This window comes from Falco peregrinus, chromosome 8, assembly GCF_023634155.1.
Source record: "Falco peregrinus isolate bFalPer1 chromosome 8, bFalPer1.pri, whole genome shotgun sequence".
NCBI lineage: Eukaryota > Metazoa > Chordata > Aves > Falconiformes > Falconidae > Falco > Falco peregrinus.
Window position 1 is genome coordinate 54,959,725 of NC_073728.1, and position 21,657 is coordinate 54,981,381.

General features: G+C 45.2%; 1 protein-coding gene across 1 annotated transcript in view; it reads left to right on the forward strand.

Moving 5' to 3' along the window:
• The first annotated feature begins 722 nt into the window (after positions 1-722).
• NSG2 (neuronal vesicle trafficking associated 2) overlaps positions 723-21,657 on the forward strand; it is a 37,870-nt gene continuing 16,935 nt past the window's right edge. Inside the window, exons 1-3 of the mRNA XM_055812939.1 lie at positions 723-914; positions 1,294-1,444; positions 15,340-15,459. Coding sequence (XP_055668914.1) covers positions 1,316-1,444; positions 15,340-15,459 — 249 coding nt within the window. The 5' untranslated portion in view covers positions 723-914; positions 1,294-1,315. The remainder of the gene's footprint in view (positions 915-1,293; positions 1,445-15,339; positions 15,460-21,657) is intronic.

The following is a 21,657-nucleotide window of genomic DNA, read 5'->3' on the forward strand; positions in this document are numbered from 1 at the left end:
TGGCGGGCAGGCTACGGCAGCGCTGCCGTGGCGGTGATGCGTTACCGGCCCCGCTTCTGCAAACGGGAGGTGAATCCTGGGCAAAGCCGAGCAGGGCCGGGGGTTGTTCCCAGCCAGCCGGGCTGTGGGGAGCAGGGACTGACCGAGCACAGCGTGCTGCTGAGGGGCACTGCCAGGGGCAAGGGGGAGGGGCAATGGGGTGAGGGGCGCTGCCAGGGGCAATGTGGGGGGGGGGGCAGTGGGGTGAGTGGCATTGCAAGGGGCAATGTGGGGGGGGGGGGCAATGGGGTGAGGGGCGCTGCCAGGGGCAATGTGGGGGGGGGGCAGTGGGGTGAGGGGCACCGCCGGGCAATGCGGGCGGGGGGGCAGTGGGGTGAGGGGCGCTGCCAGGGGCATTGGGGGGGGACAGTGGGGTGCGCACTTGACCCCGCTGCGGCACCCGCGCCCTGCGCCCCCCGCCCTCCCCGGCTGCACCCGTCCCCGTGCGCAGCGGCGCGGTGCCCTCATAGCCCCGCCCCCCCCTCCCCCCCCGCCGCAGCCCCCCCGCGCCGCCCCGCCCCCGCCAGCGCCACTCGCGACCTGCAGGGGGCGCCACCGCCCGCCGGGGCGCGCGGCCGTGCGCGGCGGGGACGCCAGGGGGTGCCCGAGGCCGCGCGGGGCGGGGCGCGCGCGCGGCGAGCGGGCGGTGGCGGGAGGGGGGGGTTGGGGGGGGGGGGCGGGGGGAGCCGCCCGCCCGCGCCCGCCCTCAGTCGCGCTTGCGGAGCCGCACCGAGCGCAGGGCGCAGCGCTGTCCCTTCAGCACCGCTCCCCGCGCCCCGCGCCGCGCACGGGCCTCAGCGGGAACCTGCCCCCGCCGCCGCGCCACCCCCCGCCGCGCCCGGGCCCAGCCGCCGCCGGTGACCGCGTGGTTTGCAGTAAGTAGGGGCTCGGCGGCGCGGGCGGGGCGCGGGGGGGGGGGGTAAGCCCGCACCCCCCCTCTCCCCAGCTTCCCCCCCCCCCCAGCCCCGCCGCCCCCGGGCAGGCGGGAGGATGGACCCCAACCCCCCCTTCGGCACCCGGGGGGGGGGCTGCACATAAATGGGGGGGCGGGGTGTCAAATCAAAAGCCCCCCAGGGGCTGCACCGCGGCGGCTGGCGGTGGCGGTGCCACGGGTGGCGCGGGGCGCTGGGGGTGCTGCGGGGTGTCCGTGCAGGCACCCTGCCGGGCGGGGGGCAGCCAGGCGTCAGGGCCGGGCACGCGGCAACCGTCCCCTTCCCGCCACCCGCCTGACGCTGACCCTCTCGCTGGCTGTAGGTCTGGAAAGCAAGGTCCGAGGATGGTGAAGCTGGGGAGTAATTTGAACGACAAGAACAACAAACCACCATCCACCGAAGATGGTTTTCAGACGGTTCCTTTGATCACGCCTTTGGAAGTAAATCACCTGCAGTTCCCGGCTCCGGAAAAGGTAAAACGGGATCAGGCGCTGCTCCGGCATGGCTGCGCACACGTACATGCCCCTTGGCTCTCACCGCCTTGGGGTCTTGCTGGTCTCCGATGATATGAGCTGTGGCGTAGTGGCTGGTCGATAAATAAAAGGGCTTATCTCTCGTAGCGTGTTTATCTGTTTTAACGCGGGCAATAAGCACGCAACTGCCCCCTGACTCCTTCCCTCCTCAAAAAAAAACCCCAAATATCCCTCCAGAAATACAACTGGGAAAAGCTTAGTGCGTTCCTCTTGCAGGCACTGGAGAAACTGAGGAGCAGTTTACAATGCCTTATTATCAGTAAGATTAATTGCCTGCATTGAGAGTAACATGGTAACTCTTCCGAGTTTAATTTTAATTATTAAGCCAGTTAACGTTTGTTTTTCTCCCTATGGCTTTGCAAAGCTTATTTGGGCACTGGGGATGCTGATCTCTCTGGAGAGAGTGGCAGAGTTCCCTCGTGCGTAGGGCGGTGATGGAGCAATCCAGGGCTTGTTCCCCCCCAGTTGGCTCCAGCCCGGGGACAGCTTTATCCCCTTCCCACTCAGCCCTCTCAGACCTGGGTGCAGCACCAAAATGCCCAGATAACGTGCATCGGCAATCGCCTGCGGTTCGGTGGTTGGGATTTTTTCGATGCAGTATGTACTAGGAAATCTTTTGTCTATATCGATGGGGTGATGATGCATATCAATGTAACCTGGTGAGGACATGATGAGACTGTAAAAATCTGTATGCCCCAACAGTCCTTACAAAAACAAAGCCTGTCTGCAATGTAGTTCCCAGATACCACAGAGATGGAGCCAACTCACCCATAAGTACAGACAGAATGATTACATCTCACAGGCTAATGGAACAATAGTAAAATTTACACTGATGATTATTGAATATATATCCTGTGTTTACTGTAGTACAAAATGTTTTTTCTCTAAATACATTAGGAGAACATGATGATGGATATGACAAAACTGTCTAGATAGACAAACCGTATTTATTTTATGATAGAGCTGTGTCAACTGCCTTGACATCCTGGGGACCAGAGCCGTGCCAGACAAAGGAGCTAGTTTTGTTCTCTGTGTGCCTCATGACAATCAGGAGCAACTTTGCTGCATTTCAGGAGAGTTACACTTACATGAATTGTTGTGAATGAAGAGCTAAACCAGCCCTTATCTATGACCGATAAATAAGATTGAGCAAAATAATTCAGGCAAAGCAGTACGATTTATCACAAACATCTGAAAAGCTCAGAGGAAACCATAGATGTGTAAAAGTAGCTTATTTGGTGCTAGTACAAAGGCTCATTGAGATCACGCAGTGTCACACAATGTGAAAGGACTCATGTATCAGGTGAGACATGGATAACCCAACAAAAATCCATTCAAGCTAATAAAGTGGTAATGAGTGTTCTAACAACCACCACGTTCCAATTGCCTGTTGGTGAACAAACAGTGGAGTGTATTGGTCTGGTGTGATTCCTTGCTGATTTTTCTGTTTAAACATGCCTACATCAATAATTCACATGTTGTTAGGTTACATTACCTTCATTAGCATACATTACTGTCAATGCATCTACTGACATCCATATTTTTCTTTGCTGGAAGAGTGGGATGTATCTCCAGGAGTGCTAAGCGTGATTCAGAACTCATTAGAGTCAATGGTATTGATTTCTGCAGGCTGTGGTTCAGCTCCTGTGTGCAGTAGGCCTGGAGTTAACAGCAAATGGAGACCCATTCACAAGAAGGAGCGGTTATTTATGGTAAAAGCAAAATAATTCACAATCTGTTTCCTTTGCTTTTTGTAGAACAGATTCTGCTGGGGTGAGTTCACCCTAGGGCAGAGGGTCTATTTAAAGAGTGTCTAATAACGAGTTGAGCCTCAGGTGAAAAGCTTGGGCAAAGGCTAAGTGATAGGGGGAAACTTCAGGTTTCTACTTAGGAAAGCGAAACTTCTACTGAATTCAGTCAGTCTGTGAGCCTGAGGAAGGGTAGACATGGATTTCAAGTCTTTCAGAGTCTGTTGTTTGGACTTGCCTTGCAGTCAGGAGACAAGGTTGAAAAAAAAGCTGACCTAAAATCGATTTGACTTTTTTTCCATCTATTCCTAAAACCTGGCAGCAGTTGATTTTTAGCTTGGGAGAGTGAGAACATAAGCCAAGGCTCTTTCTGTGCCTCTTGCGTGGGATGCTGCATGAACAACCAGAGCCAAACCATCTTTGGTGTTGGGGTCTGCGTGCCAACAGCTCAGAAGGACTTTGCTTGCTTGTTTTCTTAAATGCAAACCCATTGCCGCTCACTTTTAACGACAGGGAGGCAATGCTCCCGGCCCTGCTCCCTGCCCGCCCACCAGCTGCTGATCACATCGCCTTTGCCACTGCAACAAAGAGCTGGTGTGCCCTGGCATTTTCCTGTAAGTGAGGTCTAGGGAAAAAAACCCTGCTAAATACTCCCTTTTCTGGGCTTCTCTTCTCCGTGAGAGGGTATCGTCATTTAAGAAACTTGGCTGTCAGCCTGGGTCTAACCTTGGGTCTAGGGCAGTCCAGGGTGCATGAAAACCAGAGCAAGGAGGTTTGGCTGCAGCCTGGGGCTGTGTGCTTGCTCTAGCTTCAGTCTGCCTGGTAAAGGAGGAGCAGTACCAGCTCTGGCTAGCAATCCAAGAGTATACTGTGCTGGGCAACCCAAGTGCTGCTACTGCCAGTGTGCCAGAATGCCTTCGCCTGGTCTATGTATATTGCATGGCAAAGGTTTGCAAGCTGTCTTAATTGGTAGGCTTTTTCTAATTAAGTCTTAGCCGCCTGCCTGCATGTTGAAGAGAAACCTTTTGTTTGTCAGTATACTTACCTTTGCAGCTCCCTAAAAGCACCCCATGAAGCCTATGGAATCTACAGACTGAAAAATCATGTTTTAAGGGCTTTAAATACCTGATTCTTCATTTGAAGGATATTTTTGTAACTGGATCACTTGAGAGTCACTTGAAGTGACTCTCAGCATTAACCTCTGTAGCTGTTTCACCGTAGCTTCATCTCTTTCGAAGTGTTTGCTGTGTCTGGCGCCCCTTTCAGAGAGAGGATACAGTGAAAGAATATAAAAATGAGGCTTTTGCTCATGTGATGTAATCCCTGAAACCCATCTCTTTTCAGATTGCTCCTTGATGATAAGAAATCATGTGGGGGGTGATAGGGGGAAGCGCTTTCTTAAAGGCATGCTTAAACTTACTGTCCGTCCTTTTGGAGATGCTTTCCTAACAGGCTTGTTTTCTAAAGCACTGTGAGCTTAGCAGCTCCCTCCGACTTCCACCTTGACGCTGTTGAAAAAATGCAGGCAGGAATTCAGGAGGCTGGAATTTGGTAACCTTTTCTAAAAATTATTGGCCACTGGACTGACTGTTTCCTTTTCCACCAAATGAGGATGTCTCCTCCTAAGACCTGTGCTGTTCCTCCTGCAGCATCAGCATTCTCCTCGTTCTGTCAGCAGTTGTATGGCTGCAAGGGGAGAAATGTACCTGGGACAGTAATTTCTCCCTCAGGGTGCTAAGCGTGCTGAGTATTTGTATTTATTGACTATCTTCAAGCATTTCCCTTGCCCCCTGTTCTCTTGCTGGGGTGGCACATTTGCAGAAGGCAGAGACAGATGCTCTTAAATCATTTCTGCGTGGCCTTTTTGCTGAAATCCATCTATGTAACAGGAATAATAGCCATCACTGGTGACAAGCTCTTGACCTGGCTTTTTATGTCTCTGAATTTAATTTCTTCTTATTCAAAAAGAAAAGAGAGAGAGAAAAAAAAAGTCTTTTTTTCTTTTAGGACCAAAGGGAAAAATGCTAGCTCTTCACTTGTTTTCCTAGGTATAGACAAAGCTTTGCCTGTAATTGTTACATGTCTCTGCAATGATAATGCTAAAAGATACGCGGCTTTTCAGGGACCATACTGTTTCACTGAAATTTTAAATGAGATCAACAACTGGGGACCCCTTGGTCTCATAGGCTCACTTCAGTATAATCCAGCAGGAAATGCCTCTGTTCTGGCAGTAAAAATCCCAATTTTACATAACACAAAAGTGCATGAACGCTATTGTCAGGGCTGAAAAAAACATCCGGCATCTCTTTTGTGGTGAAGGCTGCAGAAAGCTTATCATGTGGCCCATTGTTCTTTATTTTGAATGCATCTGGAGGCTTGAGAAATAATTTCTCTAGTGACAAATTCCTACCATCCAGCCCAAGAAAGAAAAAAAATAGATGTAAGTGCTCTCTTCAGATGCTTTTCCCATCCCATCCTCCTGCCACTTGCCCTCCTCGGTGGCACCCCTCTCTGAGTGGCCGAGGCCACGCATTCACACAGAGTAATCAGGAGTTCCTGAAAATCAGGGGGGTCCCTTGTGTTCACAGCCTGTCCCTATTGGTTTTACAGAAAATAATGTTTTGTCCTGGCCAGCTGAGCAGGCATAATTAATAGTATGCTGGATGAGTGCTTTTGTACCTGGGGGACTACTTGCAACTCTGTCTTGAAATACTGATGTCAGTCTGCCCTCGGCGAAGCCCAGCAGCTCATGGCAGCTCTAGCCAGCCTGAAGGCACACGCCATCGGGGCAGCGTGGAGCTGATTTCGGGGTGCTGCTACGTGTGGTGGGGCCAGAGGCAGCTCAGCCTTCCCTGCCACTGCCTGTGGGGCTCCTGATGCAGCCAGAGGCAGGCGTCTGTGCTGCTGTGCAGCTGCTGCTGAATTGGGTGGGATGGAGCAAATGGCAAAAGGAGAGATGGGGCAGGGCTAGTAATAGTGGCAGTTGAAAGAAGGAAGAGTAAAAGGCAGGAGGAGGATGCGAAGGGAAATAAAGCATGAATCAAAGAAAGGAAGGGAATAAAAAGGGAGTACTGAGAATATGAAGGAATGGGCAGGCTGTCTTGCCTTTCTCCATCCTTTCTTTTCTCCACTTGGGATACTCTGCCTAATCCCCACAAATACCAAAGTCTCAGCCTTCCTCTCCTGTGACATTGTCCTCCTCCCACGCTGCGCAAATCCATTTGTCCTCTAGATGTGTATTTGAATGTAAACATCGCCTCTGCTCATTAAGCTGTAATAAATATTTGCAGCAACACACACTGTGGCAGCGCAGGGTTTCAGGGTAACCTTTTTGGTTTTGTTTGCATGTTTTGGACAGCCCCACTTCAGGCTCTTGGCAGTTCAAAGAAGCTCCTCTTCTTTGGACATGGCTGCTGTTGGGCTAGCCTTCCCCTGGCACCGAAGACCTCTGCTCGCCGGCGATCCGCTCGTGCAGGGCTGCACTGCAATCCAGGCATGTGCTCGCAGCCTTCGCAGACACCTGGGGTAGCGTTCAACTGCCTCGCTTGCATACAGATAACGTGTTGCTGCTGCAGATCTTCACTGTAGAAAATCTCGGGATTTGTACAGCCTGTGCAGACATGTCTCTCCTTAACTGCACTGCTTAGGTGGTTTAAAGCCACCGCGTGCCCGTTTTTGTGACCTCCGTTGCCTCTCTTAAACCCCGTTATGTCTGCACTGCACTTCTTAGAGCTGCGTTCTGCAGAAACAGCAGAAATGGACACAAGAGAAGTGTGTTAGGGTACGGATGCTTGGCTAAGCCTGTTGTAATCAAGTCTTTCTTCTAACATGAAAGCCCGTTGCTGCAGGTGGTAGTTATTTTAGCAAGACCGTGAAGTGAACCCCACATAGCAGTTACTGGTCTCAAAAGTAAGACTGGGCAGAATTCTTGACCAGTATAAATCAGTGTAGTTTAGATGAAATCAATGGAGCTCTGCTAATTTACCCTGGCCAATTTACCATCACTACAGCAGAGTGATTGATTCTTTTTCCTGCTTTGCTATACCTTCTCCTGGCTGAACCTACTGAAATAAATTTTTGTCACCCATTCTCAGCCTCCTGTGGGTTCCTGATGGTTATGGTCACCTAGGGATTTGTAGGGGGACTTAGCTGAATAATTTCCAAGCTCCCTTTGTGCTTGCAAACTATGTCTTTCCCTTCTGAGCTGCTTTCAGCTCCCAGTGCAGCCTTTGCATTTTGTGCTGCCTTTCATCGGTGATGTCAGGGCTGATTACATTTGCTGTCTTTGTCCTTTTGTGATGTTCCTTATGCCTGGAATATCCTCCTGGCACTGATTCAGGAGACCACTTTTTTTCTACCACCCTCTGTGAAACTCATTTCCAGCACAACACCCATTAGATGAGCTGATACAGGGGAGAAAAAGCAGTGTTTCTACTGACTGTGGCTTTCTCTATTGACTATGGATTTGTTCTCAGGGTATCCTTTGCTTAAACTTTCTTTCTTTCCCCCCCCCCCCCCTTCTTTTTTCTGCTTGATATTTTAGGTGTTTTATGTGTTCAGATAGTGACTAGGATGCCATGGGGACTACCATTACATACATCCCAAATGCCAATTTTAATATTAATCTCTGGGAGGTGTGCCTGCTGAGATGTGTCCATCCTGTATATTTGGAAGCATAGCTGCCTCTCCCATGGGATGGGACATAGTCATAATTATTTGGGAAATTTTTTAAAGACCTGATTGTTTAAAGATCTGGGAATTGGCAGCACAGTGATTGCCAGGTAATCTGAGATTACTGATCCAATCAGTCCAGCGTGTCCTGGTATTAGCAGTAGTAGTCAGTGCAAGAGTCAGCAGAAGGTACAGGAGATGCTGCAGTAGGCATGGACCTGCTCATGTCTATCAATGTTTCATCCTAAGCCCGCAAAGGAAGAGATTGTTTTAAGCCCTGAAACATGATTTTTCCATCTCTTTTCCTGTACTCTTCTACTGCTAAGTATTTTAACTTCAGCTACTTTGGCAACGTGAACATCTCGTTTGCTCTTTGAAGCTGGCTATGTGTGAGGATTAGAGCTGGTAGGTCACTGGAGAATTTGGTGTGGGAGCAGGTGGTGAATTTTAGCCAAGCCCTGGCTTGCAGCACATAAGCATAGAAACCAACTCAGCCAGAGCAGATCTGGCGCCAGGACTGGGGGTCACCATTTTGCTGTTGTCAGTAACCTGGATGGCATGCTACAGCGGGGACTCTCTCTAAGGTCTTTCTCAGCTGTTGGTGCTCAGTTGGGTAATGAAGGCAAAGGAAACCACGTCGTTGGTGCCAGTGGTAAGTTTATATTTTCTGGTTCTTTCTCTGCAAGGGAGGAAGAAAGACATAGAAAGGAATGAAGCCGAGAGTCTCATTTTCATTTAAAAGTGAGCATGACTAATCCGTATGGAAGCTGATGGGCGTGTTAACAACCATTTTGTGGGACTACAAAGTCCGGCTTTGAACTTGGAAGAAACCTTTCTCCTTGTTAGGAGAAACACATTTTGTTTATCTCTTCTGTCAAGCTGACAGCCACTCTGAGTGAGAGACTCTTCATTATTAATAATCCCGGGAAGTAGTATTTTAAATTTTTATGGTTTGCACTTTGCAGCACCTGAACCACAATATATTACATGCACTGTGGCAGTGAAGTGGGAATTACAGAAGGGCTGCATGTCTTTTTCCAAATGAATAATTTAAACACAATGCCAGTTATGTTAAATATTATTACTCATTTCTTCAGGGAAAACCATAGAGCTCAAACGCAAATATAAAGTGGCAGTAAATGATGTTGCGTTTAGTCAGTCTGAGACAAGACTCAGAATTCATATCAGTTCATTTTCTGAAACACTTACTTCATCCCATTGCAGGAAAACCCTTTTTCAGGTTCCATGCTTAATGTGCTGGTTTTCCATTTGTCCTACTTCATGTCCACTCTGCTCCTTCCTCCTCAAAGCAAATGCTTTTAGTATAGTTCACTTCGTTAGAAGCTTTCTTTCTTTTTTCTTTCAGCATCCAAAATCTCTAGATTTCCCAGCAGTCTCCTACTGTTTACTTTTTCAAGGTGGTTGATGATGGATTTCCTGCTGGTGTACGCAGACTCTCATCTGTTGTTTCTCACCTCAGCACACCTATAATTTTCCAAAGCATCACTACAGAGAAGGTGCCTGGTCCTGCATTCATTAAAGCTGAGGAAAGGTTTTCTATTGATTCCAGTGGTGTCACTAGCATTAAGCCTAGAATAATAAGTGCATTTAGGTGTAGGACTCGATAAGTGTGTTAGCAAACAGCATCATTAGAAAAATCTTTCTTGTGTGGAGCAGCATGATAGATACGGCTTGTTGTCCTGTCGTGTCTGAGGTTTTATGACTTTCACAGGCCATTCTGTATAGACCGCTACTGAGCTTTTGCAGAAAAGTGTCTGAGGGATTGGAATGGGGAACCAGAAGATGCAAAAAAAAAGGATAGAAAATAAATACCTTTCAAGACATGGAGAGTATTATTTCAGCTGCCAACCTAGGATGATTGAGGACAACGATTCTGCAGGGAGCTGCCATTTTCCATAGGACAGCTGACTTCCTGCCCACCCCAGCCATATTTTGCTAGCCCCTAATCCCAAGAATGTTATATTTAAATGGAGAATGTGCTGGAGCTACTGTTACCACTCAATTAATGAAAACCTGAGAAAACACAGTGCACTGTAAGTAGCAGCGAGCTGTGGTCTGTCATATTCCTGACTCAGCCACCAATTGCTGGTGTGACTCAGCACAGTAGGGTGGTGAGACACTGGAGCAGGTTGCTCAGAGCAGCTGTGGATGCCCCATCCCTGGGATGCTCAAGGCCAGGCTGGACGGGGCTCTGAGCACCCTGCCCTGGTGGAAGGTGCCCCTGCCCATGGCTGGGGGGCAGGAACTAGATGATCTTCAAGGTCCCTTCCAACCCAAACCATTCTGTGAAAATTCTATGATTACTAAACTTTTTTTTTCTTTCTTTTTTTTTTCCCTACTCCGCCATCAGTAATATGGGGATACTGGGGTCATGCTGGTATGTGAAGCGCTTTGAGCGATCTTGCCAAAGAATGCCACAGGAGCCTTGCATCAGTATTATAACTGGCTGTAGGAAGGTGACTGATGCCAGTTTAAGCTCTGATCTGGCCAAAGCACCTAAATGCACACTTAACTTTAAATATCTGACTAATCCTGCTGATGTTAATAGGACTAATTGCAAGCTTAAGTGCTTTGCTGAATTGGAAGTTAATGAGTTCAAATGCTAGATAAACCTGGTTATGGAGTAAGCTGCAAGGACTGCAGTGTGGATTCCTGTAATTAGAGATGTCGTTTTGCTGGTCCTTGGAAACCCTTTTCTCTCTTCCTGTACTAGAGTCAGTAGTACATCATCTAGTAGTACTTCATCTAGGAAGCAACTTTCAAAGAACAATTTTATTTTGGATGTAAAATGAAGGAAGTCCCAAGTAATTTATTTGTGCCCCCTTTACTGCATCTGCCATGAGCAGCACAGTCTCTCTGCAATTTAAAGGTGGAGAGTTTCTGGGAAATAGCGTGAAAACTTTAAGAACAGGTCATGGTAGCAACATAATTTGCAGGGCCATCCCCTGAGCTAGCGTTCATCTAGGCTCCATCCACAGTACCAGCTTTAAAGGACTGCGGGTAGGCTGGACTGAGCTGGCGGAGAGGCTGCTCTCTGTGGTGGCCGATCACAACACACAAAGTGGGGCACAGGCATAAGCTGGTGCTGGATCAGGACCTAAATAATGAAACACAAAGGCTGACAAGACAAAGGCTTAGGCAATCCAAAAAGTTGATGGGACTGTCCTTGCTCTTTGATGTTAATTTTTAGGTGTGCGGGCTTGCTTCATGAGGTGAATAAAAATCATAGCAATAATTCTCTGCCCGAGTAAGCTCACGGGTAGGGATGCCAACCTGAAACAGCCAGACCCTTCTCACCATGAGTATGAGTTAAGACAAGCCTTAGGGAGCATGCAGGAGGAGGTGAGAGCTCATGGTGGCAAGTGTGGAGAATAAGCAGAACGGTGTTTCTGCAGTGGGGATGGAGAAGGAGCTAATTGTCTTTTTTGGGAACATTCCAAGAGACTACTTGTCCATTTAAGCACTGGTTCAGTTGTTTGCATTTATTGTCTGTACTCGGGAGGCCAGAGCACAGCCAAGCATTGCTGCCAGCTCTGGAAGTTACCCCCTTTCAGCGGTTCATTTCTACCCTCACAGCACTGCAGAGCAGGGAATGAGGAGATGGGCATTTCTTTCACTTCAGTTTGCTTTGAATTGCAACCTGCACAGGACCCCAGTCTTACACTCCCTTCCTCTGGTTTCGATGAAGAATAACTCTATGGAAGTCAGCAAAGCTGCAAAACAGGCAGGGGGAAGGAATGGGGATCGTTCCGTTTGCTGTGGTTTGTAACAAACGCCAGTAGCTCTCCCAGGAAACCTGTCATGGTGTGAGATGAATGTACCTTGTTTGCATCGGAACAGTGGGATCCTGGGCTCTGATGGAACTGCTCTGGGGCAGCCGGTGATAAATGAATGCTGATCATTGCACTGGCTGTGGAGTCAGTGCGATTTTTATTACTGTACATCCAACAGCAATTTGGTTAGAATATCTGAAAGACTTTACTGGCAGGAATTTTTTCTCAGTGACAAAATAGAAAGAAAAGGTAAAAATGGAGTGATGGCAGGGAACAGGGGGAAGGCAAATCTTCTTTCCCATCCAACCCAAATGAGAAAACTGGAAAATGAAAGGAGAACTACCAACCAAAATAGCAAAACCCCAATAATGCTAAAAAGATAAAAAAAAAATCTTTACAAGATTAACTATTCCTTTTCTAAATTTGCACTTAGATTAATACTTTGTGCTTTAGAAAATTTCTTTGGGGTTTTGAGCAGCTCTCATTTGAACTTGTTTCAGAGGCACTCACAACTGACGTGCCTGGGCGGCTGTCGCTGTAGCAAACGCTCCGCTGACAACTGTGTGTGGTGCGTGTGTGTGTGCGTATCCGTGTGTTGCCATCTGACAGTGTTTGCTCCTTTCTCTGGATATTGCTATGGTCGCCGTGGCTGGTGTGGCCTCGGTAATGCTCAAGGAGTGTGATGAACACAACTCAGTTTCCAGAAGCCTTTGCATGGGGTGGGGATGGCAGCTTGTCGGATGGAGAAGGGGTGAACGTGGCTGCAAAAGTGGCACCCGTGCTCAGGCTTATTTATTTAGGCTGTAGGGGACTAAGCAAGAGTTAGCTCTTTTCCTTTCAATGTGCAGCCCGTGCCCTCGACAAAATGACATTTTTATCATTACTGCCACAATATTGAATGCTTGCTACCCCTACACTACAGGTTTCCACTCTCCTTTAAAGAGGAGACCTTACTGACTGTCTTTCTTCTGCTGAGTAACTCCACCAGGTGTCTGACAAAGATACTTCTGGAGAGCAGATATTTAGCTTTTGCAATGCCAAAAGGCATTTAGCAAAAGCACTTCTTACCTCGTCTAGTGAAGCTTTTCAACACCTCTGCAAATTTCTCTGCAAAACACTGACCAGCAGGATGACTATGGCTGTGCGCACACACACATTTCGCTGCTGGCACAGTCAGCAAATTGTGTTTCAAGTAGGTTCTGATCTGGCTGGGGACTGAGCTAATTTATTTATTCGCAGACATGACTGACATTGCTACTGGACTTGCCTGGTGAAGGGCTGTGTGGGTTTATTTTCAGTCTCATGCTGTATCCCTGTAGACAGCATAATTTAAACTTTCCTGCTTAGCAGGTATTTGTTGAATGTAACAACAGTTAATGAATACCCGTAATAAAACTGACATTAATGACAAAGAATGGAATAAAATTAAATTATATCTAGAAACAAGTAAGGTGCTTTTTTTTTCTTTTTTTTTTTTTCTTATATTCTGTCTTTGTGGTCCTTCATTAAGACCTAACATTAGAGTCTGTGGAAAAGCCCTCATGTATATTTAACACTTTTGTCTGCAGTAAGATTTATATCAAGCAGGAAGCATGAATTTGGGAGAACTGGTTATTGTGACTGGTAGTTTGAAAATAGAACGAGTGCAATTTCTGAACACTGGCTGGCAGGTGTTGATGGCCGACAGTCTGTAACTTACTGTACTGGGCTTACAAAAGGCCAGTGAGGAGACTGGGAAGCTGGGGGCCAGCTGCATGGAGTCCTGACTGCACTCGCCTTCTTTTGAGTAAGAAAATGAGGTTATCGCCTGTTCTAGCTCAGAGCTAACCTGGGCCCGTTTGTCTGGGCTGGAGAGGGAGCTTTGCTTTTTTTGGTCCACAGTGTGCTGGACTGCATTTCAGAGCACCGCGGGGTTTGGTGCAATAGTAGGTTCAGAGCAGTGTCAGGGTTCATCCCAAACCCACCGAATCAGGCTTGTCCCCATGTGTCATTTCCCATCAGCTATGTCGTGTCATTAGAAATTCTGAGTTCCAAACTACTAATATAAATATATTTGGGTGGCTTTTTGTCTCTTCTTCTTCCCAAGTCCTAATGTTGCAAATGCTACTGTAGTAAATGCTATCGAGAGGGATTTGCTGAGGGATGTAAATATTCATCAGTCCTTAATGATTTGCATTTGAATCCAGAAAATTGGCTTATGACTCCTCACTGATTTTCTCTCACTCTGATTTTCTCGTGGCATTAAGTGCAGGAGGATTAAATACCTGGGGTTTTCTCTGGTCCAAACCAGACTTTGCCATCTTCATTTGCAAATAAGTTCTTCATTAGCTGGTAACTCAGCCTTGTGCATCACTTAATCTTTTTCAGTCCTTCAAGACATTTTGTTTCTAACAAAGAGCTTTTGGATCATTCTTGTCACTCGCGTATGAACCAGTCACCACTCCTGAAATATTTACTTTTCACCTTGGCAAGGCTGACAGCTGCCTAAGTCCTGCAGTTTGGGATGGGAGGCAAAGAAGTGGAAGTGTTGGCCCCAGGATCAAGAGCTTCAGTGTTCTTTCTGTCCTTTTTGTTTAATCTGCCCAAGCCCTGTAGACCACACCAACCCATCGTATGCTTTGCGGACCTTGCTCCGGGTTTCTAACCCTCTGCAGAAGCGCAGCGGTAGCGTGTGCTCGCAACCACAGCTCCCCTCTCCAGGGATGAGCTCCAGCTCTTGGCCAGTGCTGAAGACAAGGCCGTTTTGTCTTCTCTTGCATTTTTTGAGCCAGAGTAAGCTAGTGTGGCTATGCTGGCATGTTCTCATGATGCTATTTAGCTGCATAGGCTCATGGATGGGTAGTCTTTTAAGATTCTTGTGTATATTGGGATGGATACGCTCACTCCTCTGGAGGGCTGTTGGTTTCAGAGTATAGCCCTGATGCTCGTCCCCTCTGAGAGCAGCTGGCATTAGGTGTTACTTTTTCTGTGTTTACAATGGGTGCATTTTACCCAAAATATTTAGGGTTATTCTAGATTACAAGTAAATTCAGTGTAGATTGACAATGCAGTGTTGGTAATTTGACCATTCCCTTTTAAAGCCACTTAGGACTTCTCAGTTCTCATTTTTGTAAGGCTAGTAGGACCTGGACTAGTCAGCAAATGACACTGTGATGTTCTGGGGAAAACCCAAGGTGATAGCATGAGATTAATATTGATAATTTGGAACCTAAATAAATGAGACACCAAATGGCCCAAGTTTAAATTGGCTTCAGTGGAACTGTTGGGATGGGGTTTTTAGTAAGTGAGGCTCTTCTTTAGGATGGGCTGTTTTTCTGTGCGTTCTACCCATTGGAGACGATATAAAAATTATATGCCTAGTCCTAAACAAAAGTGGGTGTCAAACATTTTGCTGTCAGCTATTTTAAGACTCGGTATGATGATAAGCTCACTGGCCTAGGTCTGTGTATCTGCCTGACTATTCATTTCTCTGTCTCGGTTCCTGAGGGTACGATGAGTTGGTGTTAATTTATGGTTCTAAGGTACTTGTGTAGGTCCAGGGGATGGTTTGTACAGAAAAGCTTAGATAACAGAAAAAACGTATCATGTGTGCAGAAACCTTTAACGTGTTGATATTTTCCAGGTAATTGTGAAAACAAGAACAGAATATCAGCCTGACCAGAAGAACAAAGGAAAACTCAGAGTGCCCAAAATTGCTGAATTCACAGTCAGTTTCACTGATGGTGTAACAGAAAGACTAAAGGTAAGAAAAGGTTATTATGCTGCCTTCTGATGCAAATGCCATTCATTTTAAAATAACGGGATCAAAGCGACAGTAAAGACATAACAAATTTAACACACCACTCATCACTAAGAAGAGGCATAAAAATCCATTCATAACTAGATCTAAAGTAGGAAATGTTTACCTTTTCCCAGGAAATGTTATGAAAATATTTTGCAGCTCAAACTGAAGGTAAAAACAAGTTCTAATCTTTTTTTCTTCTCAAACATTTGTGTTTTAAAAGAACAAAAAATCACGGTGAAGATTGATCGAAATAGTTTGTTTCACCTTTTAGAAATTCTTTTGTCTTGTAGTCAAGCAACCTATTTAATATTTTAAATATTTTATTATTATATAATTATATTATTGTAGATTAAAAGCCATTTCAAACTGGATTAAAGGAGAGATACTAGACAAGTATCCAAGGATATCCTGTCGTGTATGCAGTTTTGGTTCACAGGAGTTGGAATTTTCTGATGAAAAATGTTTCCTTGAGAAATTTTCAACAAGCTCAAACATGGAAAGAAACTCATGAATTATTGAGCGCCCTCAGTTCCTGTTGACTGCAGCATATCAGAATGGCTCAGTTCTTCCTAAAATTAGTCTCCAAACGTATAGCTGCTAGTATTTTTTCCTTTTTCTTTGAGAAGATATGGTGCTTTTTCCTAAACCACAGACAATGGGAGTGATAAAACCGCAAGATCTGATTTTACATTTCCAAAGTCAGAGGAAATTATTTGAGGAGACAGTGCCTAGCTATAGTCCTGCTGCTTGAAAAGCTGGTGTTTGGCTTACGAATTTTTGTGAAAGGGTGTAATCCTCAACAGTTAACAGGAATTGGTTCAGGGAACTGCACAGTCTTTCATTTGGCTCAGTTGTTCTCAGTTTTGAAAGAAACAAAGAAGTTTAATTATTTTCCAATACTTTAGAAGAAAACTATCACTTCTAAAATTGGAATGTGATACAGGAAAATTTGTTACCATACATCCTTGATAACCTTCAAGGTAAGGCTTGTTCAACTTCGTTAAAGAAGAAATGTTTATCTACTCTCTTCTGAAGCACTACAGAATGGCACTACGTATTTTCCAGAAATTCACTATTATTTATTTCTCAAGGACAACTCTGTTGCTTTTATCCAGGATATTTACAACCATAATTTATTCTTAAGAAGTCTGTGAATAAGTGTTTATAGATTCTTGGGGTTTTTTTAAGTGGACATCACATGTTTTGATCTAAACAGCTCGCCAGGGGCTTACAGGCTGTTGCTTTTGGTTGAATTCTTTACTGATCTTATTGCATGTGTAGCATCTGTTTACCACCAACGGTGACTCTCCATTGGTACCACTAGTAAAGTAAACATCTTATTTTTATACTGATTTTATATTTTTTATATATATATATATATATATATATATATATATATATATATATATATAATACTCTGTTTAACGTAAACGAATTAGCCACAGTTAAAACCCCAGCCTTGGAAACTGCAGCAGAGGTTTTTCAGGGTGAGCGATATACAGAACAGAAGCGGACACAATGTGCCCGAGAAACACCAGTAAGTGTAGTGCCTCCTGGAAGTGATGTTTTGGCTTGTGACCCTCAGTAAACGGCGTTGTTGATATTGTAAGTAGTGGTGTTTCACTGGCTATTTAAAACTTAATCTTGCAGCCCTGAACGGCGTTAAGGTCAGTGTAAGACAAAGTTTCAATCCTGTCAAAAGATCTGGCCTTGCTATTTAAAAAGGCAATCAAGAGCAGGTCAGCCTTACACACTGTGTGTGCAGGAGGCTCATAAGTTAGATGTATAGCTCATCCACTGCTATGGATAAATCTCGTTTAATCTTTTCCTTCTATAGAATACCTTATTTTTCCCATTCTTCAAGTGCTGCTGGGGGCTCCAGCCGCGTGCACGGACCGACAGAGGTTTAAGCTGCCTTCCCCTTTGTGGCACGCTGGGGCTGGCTGTGGGAGCTGTGCCTCTTCCTAGGCAGCCTGGCAGCATGACAGTTTCATTTTTAAGCTATTTCCTTTCCCCAAAGTCCATATGATTTCCATTCTCTGCTCTTCAATGTCAACTTATTAATCACTCAGCCTCTCGTCTAATACTGGATAAGACTATAAGCCTCTCCCTGCCTGCTTTTCATAAGGCTTCCATTTATCGTATTAAGTTTGTAGTATTATTTCCTGACAAAAATGAGCTGAGATAATAGGTAATATTTCATTACCTTTTGTACTTTTTTTTTATTGCGCTACATTTTTGTACCAGTGCATATTTTTAGTGAAGTTATTAAAAATACTGCCCTCTGGTTATAAGCAGGCCTATTATCTGGTACTGATGAAATCATTTTACATTTGTTTTTTGTAAGAAGAAATCATAGTAAATACTTAATTTTTATTATCTCAGTTTGGCTACACTTTTAAAAGCTTAAAAAAAGATAATATAAATGAGATCATTGTGTTTTCTTTTGCTGGCTGATTGCTATTCTATATGCTATGCTATAGCCTTCCAGTATGTGATGTGTTGGAAATATCATCCACATCTTATTGTTAACATGTTGATTAAAATTGAAGTATTCCTCTATACTTGAACTGGGCTGTTGGTAGCTACACACTGGTAGAAGCACGTAAATAATCCCCTGGATTTCTGCAAAAGAAATGATGGAGGGAAAGGCCAATAGTCCATCCAAGGGTAGACTTGGATGTTTAAACTAAACTGTGGTTTAGTGCACGCCAAATGTGTGAGAGCTGTATGGGAAATGCATGTACAACTAGTGTGAGTCCACAGCAATGCTTGAGTTCAAGGGTTTTCGTAGGGAGCCATTTTGCTACTACAGCTCTACTAGTCTGTGTGTGAGGAGCAATACATCTCAGCACATGGTACCTGTACATTGGGGAAAGAGAAAGGACAGTAAGAGGATGTGAAAATAGCCCAGAGATCCTATCCTGTCTGCTACTGGTGAATACAGAGTAAGACACCTTGTATTTTATTTTTCACCCAAATGGTAGCATTACCAGCAATTCAAACAGAAATACGGCAAAGTGAATAAAATTAATGTGTGTGTGAAAAAATGCTGCTGGACTCCATATTTATGACTGTGCTCCCCACCCACTAATAACCTCTCTGGAGGGGTTTTTAACATTTCTGTTTCAGTCTGTGAAGTGCTTTTCTTCCCTCTCTACTTCTGGTCACTTGGTGTGAGAGAGAATGTTCTTAGGGAAGAAGGAAACTCTTCCCAAGTTCTTGGGGTTTTTTTTCTGAGTCATGTAGTTGCATTATACAGAAGAGCAGGATCTCTGGGGGAAATTTTGGGACCATATGAACATGACAGTCAAATCCACAGATGCCCTTTATTCTGCCTTTTGGGCATCTTTTATTGAAGAGGCTAATGAATTATTAGACAACTTTCTCGCATGAGTAAGCCAAAGCCAGAATTTAAGCTTATGCATGCATATTTTTCATCCATCCAGAATAGCACAGATCTGAGCTCTTTAATTATTGTAAAGAAGAGACTGTCCCTAGGCAACGGTTCTTATTTCACACTACCTCTTCCAGGAATTTTAGATAGCTTCTGCAACTTGTCACATCTCCTAATAGATGAGATTATGATTCTCTATAGCTCAGCACACAGTGTCCTGGAAGTCTGACCAATTAGGCTTATTCTTCAGCTGGATGAGTCACCCCATACATACTTTATAACAGCTGTTTAAATACTTGTGTGTAGATGGGTTACAAGAAAATGATGTTAAAATAGCATTATCGTTGAGCCATCCGTACATAAAATATTTTTTTTTTATCATTTTACTCCTTCACAGAGGAGCAATGACAACGTTTTTGCTAAGCTGACTGGCAGTGATTTTATAGACCTTGCCTCCTCCAGACTGTTTATACCTTTGGAGTGTGTCCCTCTAGGATGTTTTTGAACTGCAAAGATCTTATTTTGCAGTAATGATGTATACCGAGGTTTCTCAGTCTGGAGGGGAATGGTGTCTGGTGTTTGCCTTCCATTTTGCATGCTTTGAAGGTAGCTCAAGTTACCGTGCTTTGGCATCCAGTGGTGACACCGAGGTGCATTAGAAAAAGTCTGCAGGTGTGATGTTCCTGTGCGGGACAACAGATCTAACCTGTTGCATTTGAGGCAGGGCTTACTACTTCTTTTTGCCAGTGATATCCTATGTTACAGCTTTTAAGAACAGTCTCTTATATGTAAGTATCATCATTCCCATGAGTTTCTGCCCTTACTTCTTTTTATCAGTACTGAAATGAGATCAAATGCTCTTTTGCTTTTCAAGCAGGTTATCCATTGAATGAAACTTGTTACTTCTGGAGGACAGGGTTTCCAGTGACTCCTTTTGTCTTCCAATCAGTCCAGATAACACAGAGAACAACCAGAAGCATTTATAAGGTGAAGCCTGAGCTTCTATCCACTTTCTTGACAGTCACTTAGCTGAACCTTCTGTTCAAGACATCACGACCCTGCTCAAGATGAAACAAGCTGGAGAATAGCTGCTGATGAATTTTGTGCTTTATCCAGTCACACCCAGTGAGCAGAGGTAGAGCTGTGCTAGCTCTGAGTTTGCCCAGATTTTTTTATCTCCAAATAGCACCAGGAAAGATATTGGAGGGGTCTTTCAGTGTAGGTGCACAACGCGGAGCGTTGGGTTGACACACATAACTGCCTGCCGGTTACTGGTTTTGTGCCAATTGCTGTCTTTATTACACAAGTAAGTTCACATGCAACGAGTTTGACCTCTGTTATCGCTAAGTGCCACGGAGCTATTAATTACTGCCTTTTCAGGGAGACAGGGATTTAATGACGGTTAGTTGGGTGATAGTTGCCTACCATAGTTATCTGACTTCTCATGTCTTCCACAGTTCTTTCCTTTTCATGGATCATTTTCTTAAGAAAGTTGCAGTTACCGGTCTTTCAGGGTTGGAATAATTAAACTATGTACTTGTCTTTAACAGAACAAGTTAGGAGTGGGCGTATGGGGGAGGAAGTGAGGTATGTAAGATGTTTTCTTATGAGCAGTTTATCTACCTGGAAAAATCATCTGTAAGTATTGATCATTACTTCACTGAAGAAGACTGGGAACTTCACTCGTTTTGCTACAAGTTGGCAAGATCCATCTTCAGAGTCACTGGCTGTGTAATCCATTCCTGTTGAGTATGCAATGACTGTATTTCTTATTAGACCAGCTCTCTTCTCCCTCCACCCTAAAACTGTTCTGATACATGCAGATCCAGTAACCAGTGGATGTAATTATTGGCCACACTTTTCATCAGGTTCTTAAAATATAGTGGAACCCATTCAAGTATTTCAGTTATTGAAATGCTCATACTGAAACAATTATTTTCCTCTGACCTAATGTGAAAGAACAAAATCGGTTTTGTCTCCAGCCACACCCTACAAAGCAGACACTGATGCAGTAATTGTTTATTATAAAAAACAAGCCAGTATCGGAAATGCTTAGCTCCTAATTAAGAAAGATTTTTCTGGGCCAGGGCCAGGGTTTGATTTCCTGTTATTAGCAGCTTTGCTGAAATGGAAGATGCTTCCTCTGCTCCCATCACTAGAATGTGACCCATTGAATCCCTAGGGTATTCAGCTAGATCTTGTAGTGGAGGGATCCTCCTGTGACAGGCATTGCAATTCAGAAGGAAGGAAAGTCCCAGGATTTTATGCCTGTGGAGGAAGGTGAGGAGCAGGTCTCGGTCCCTTTCTTTCTGCAGGTAAGATCCGTTGAGATGTGAGCACAAGATGTCTTGTACAGTGGCATGCAGAGACTTGCTGTGTGGCCTCTGCACTGCCAAATGTCTGCACCGTGAGCGTAGCTCTGAGAAACACCTCACTTCCCTGAATGCATATATTTATCTACCAGCCCACCCTGCCCTTGTTTTTAAAGGGCACATAACCCTTGCAGCTGTGTAGGTGGCAACTCTCCCTTGCTTTGCTGCACACACCCCCAGCCCCAAATGTGGCATTCCTCTCATTCGGCTCCCCCTGCTCCCCCTTTCCAAACTCCCCTTCCATGCCATGGTTCCTGCAAATTTCTCCATAGATGTTCTGCTTTCACCTGTAGTCTCTTGCTTTATGCTGACAGTTCTTCCTCTAATCTGCAGAGGAATGAATCCCAGAAAAATGGCATGGGGCTTTTCATTGTGCCCATTCAATAG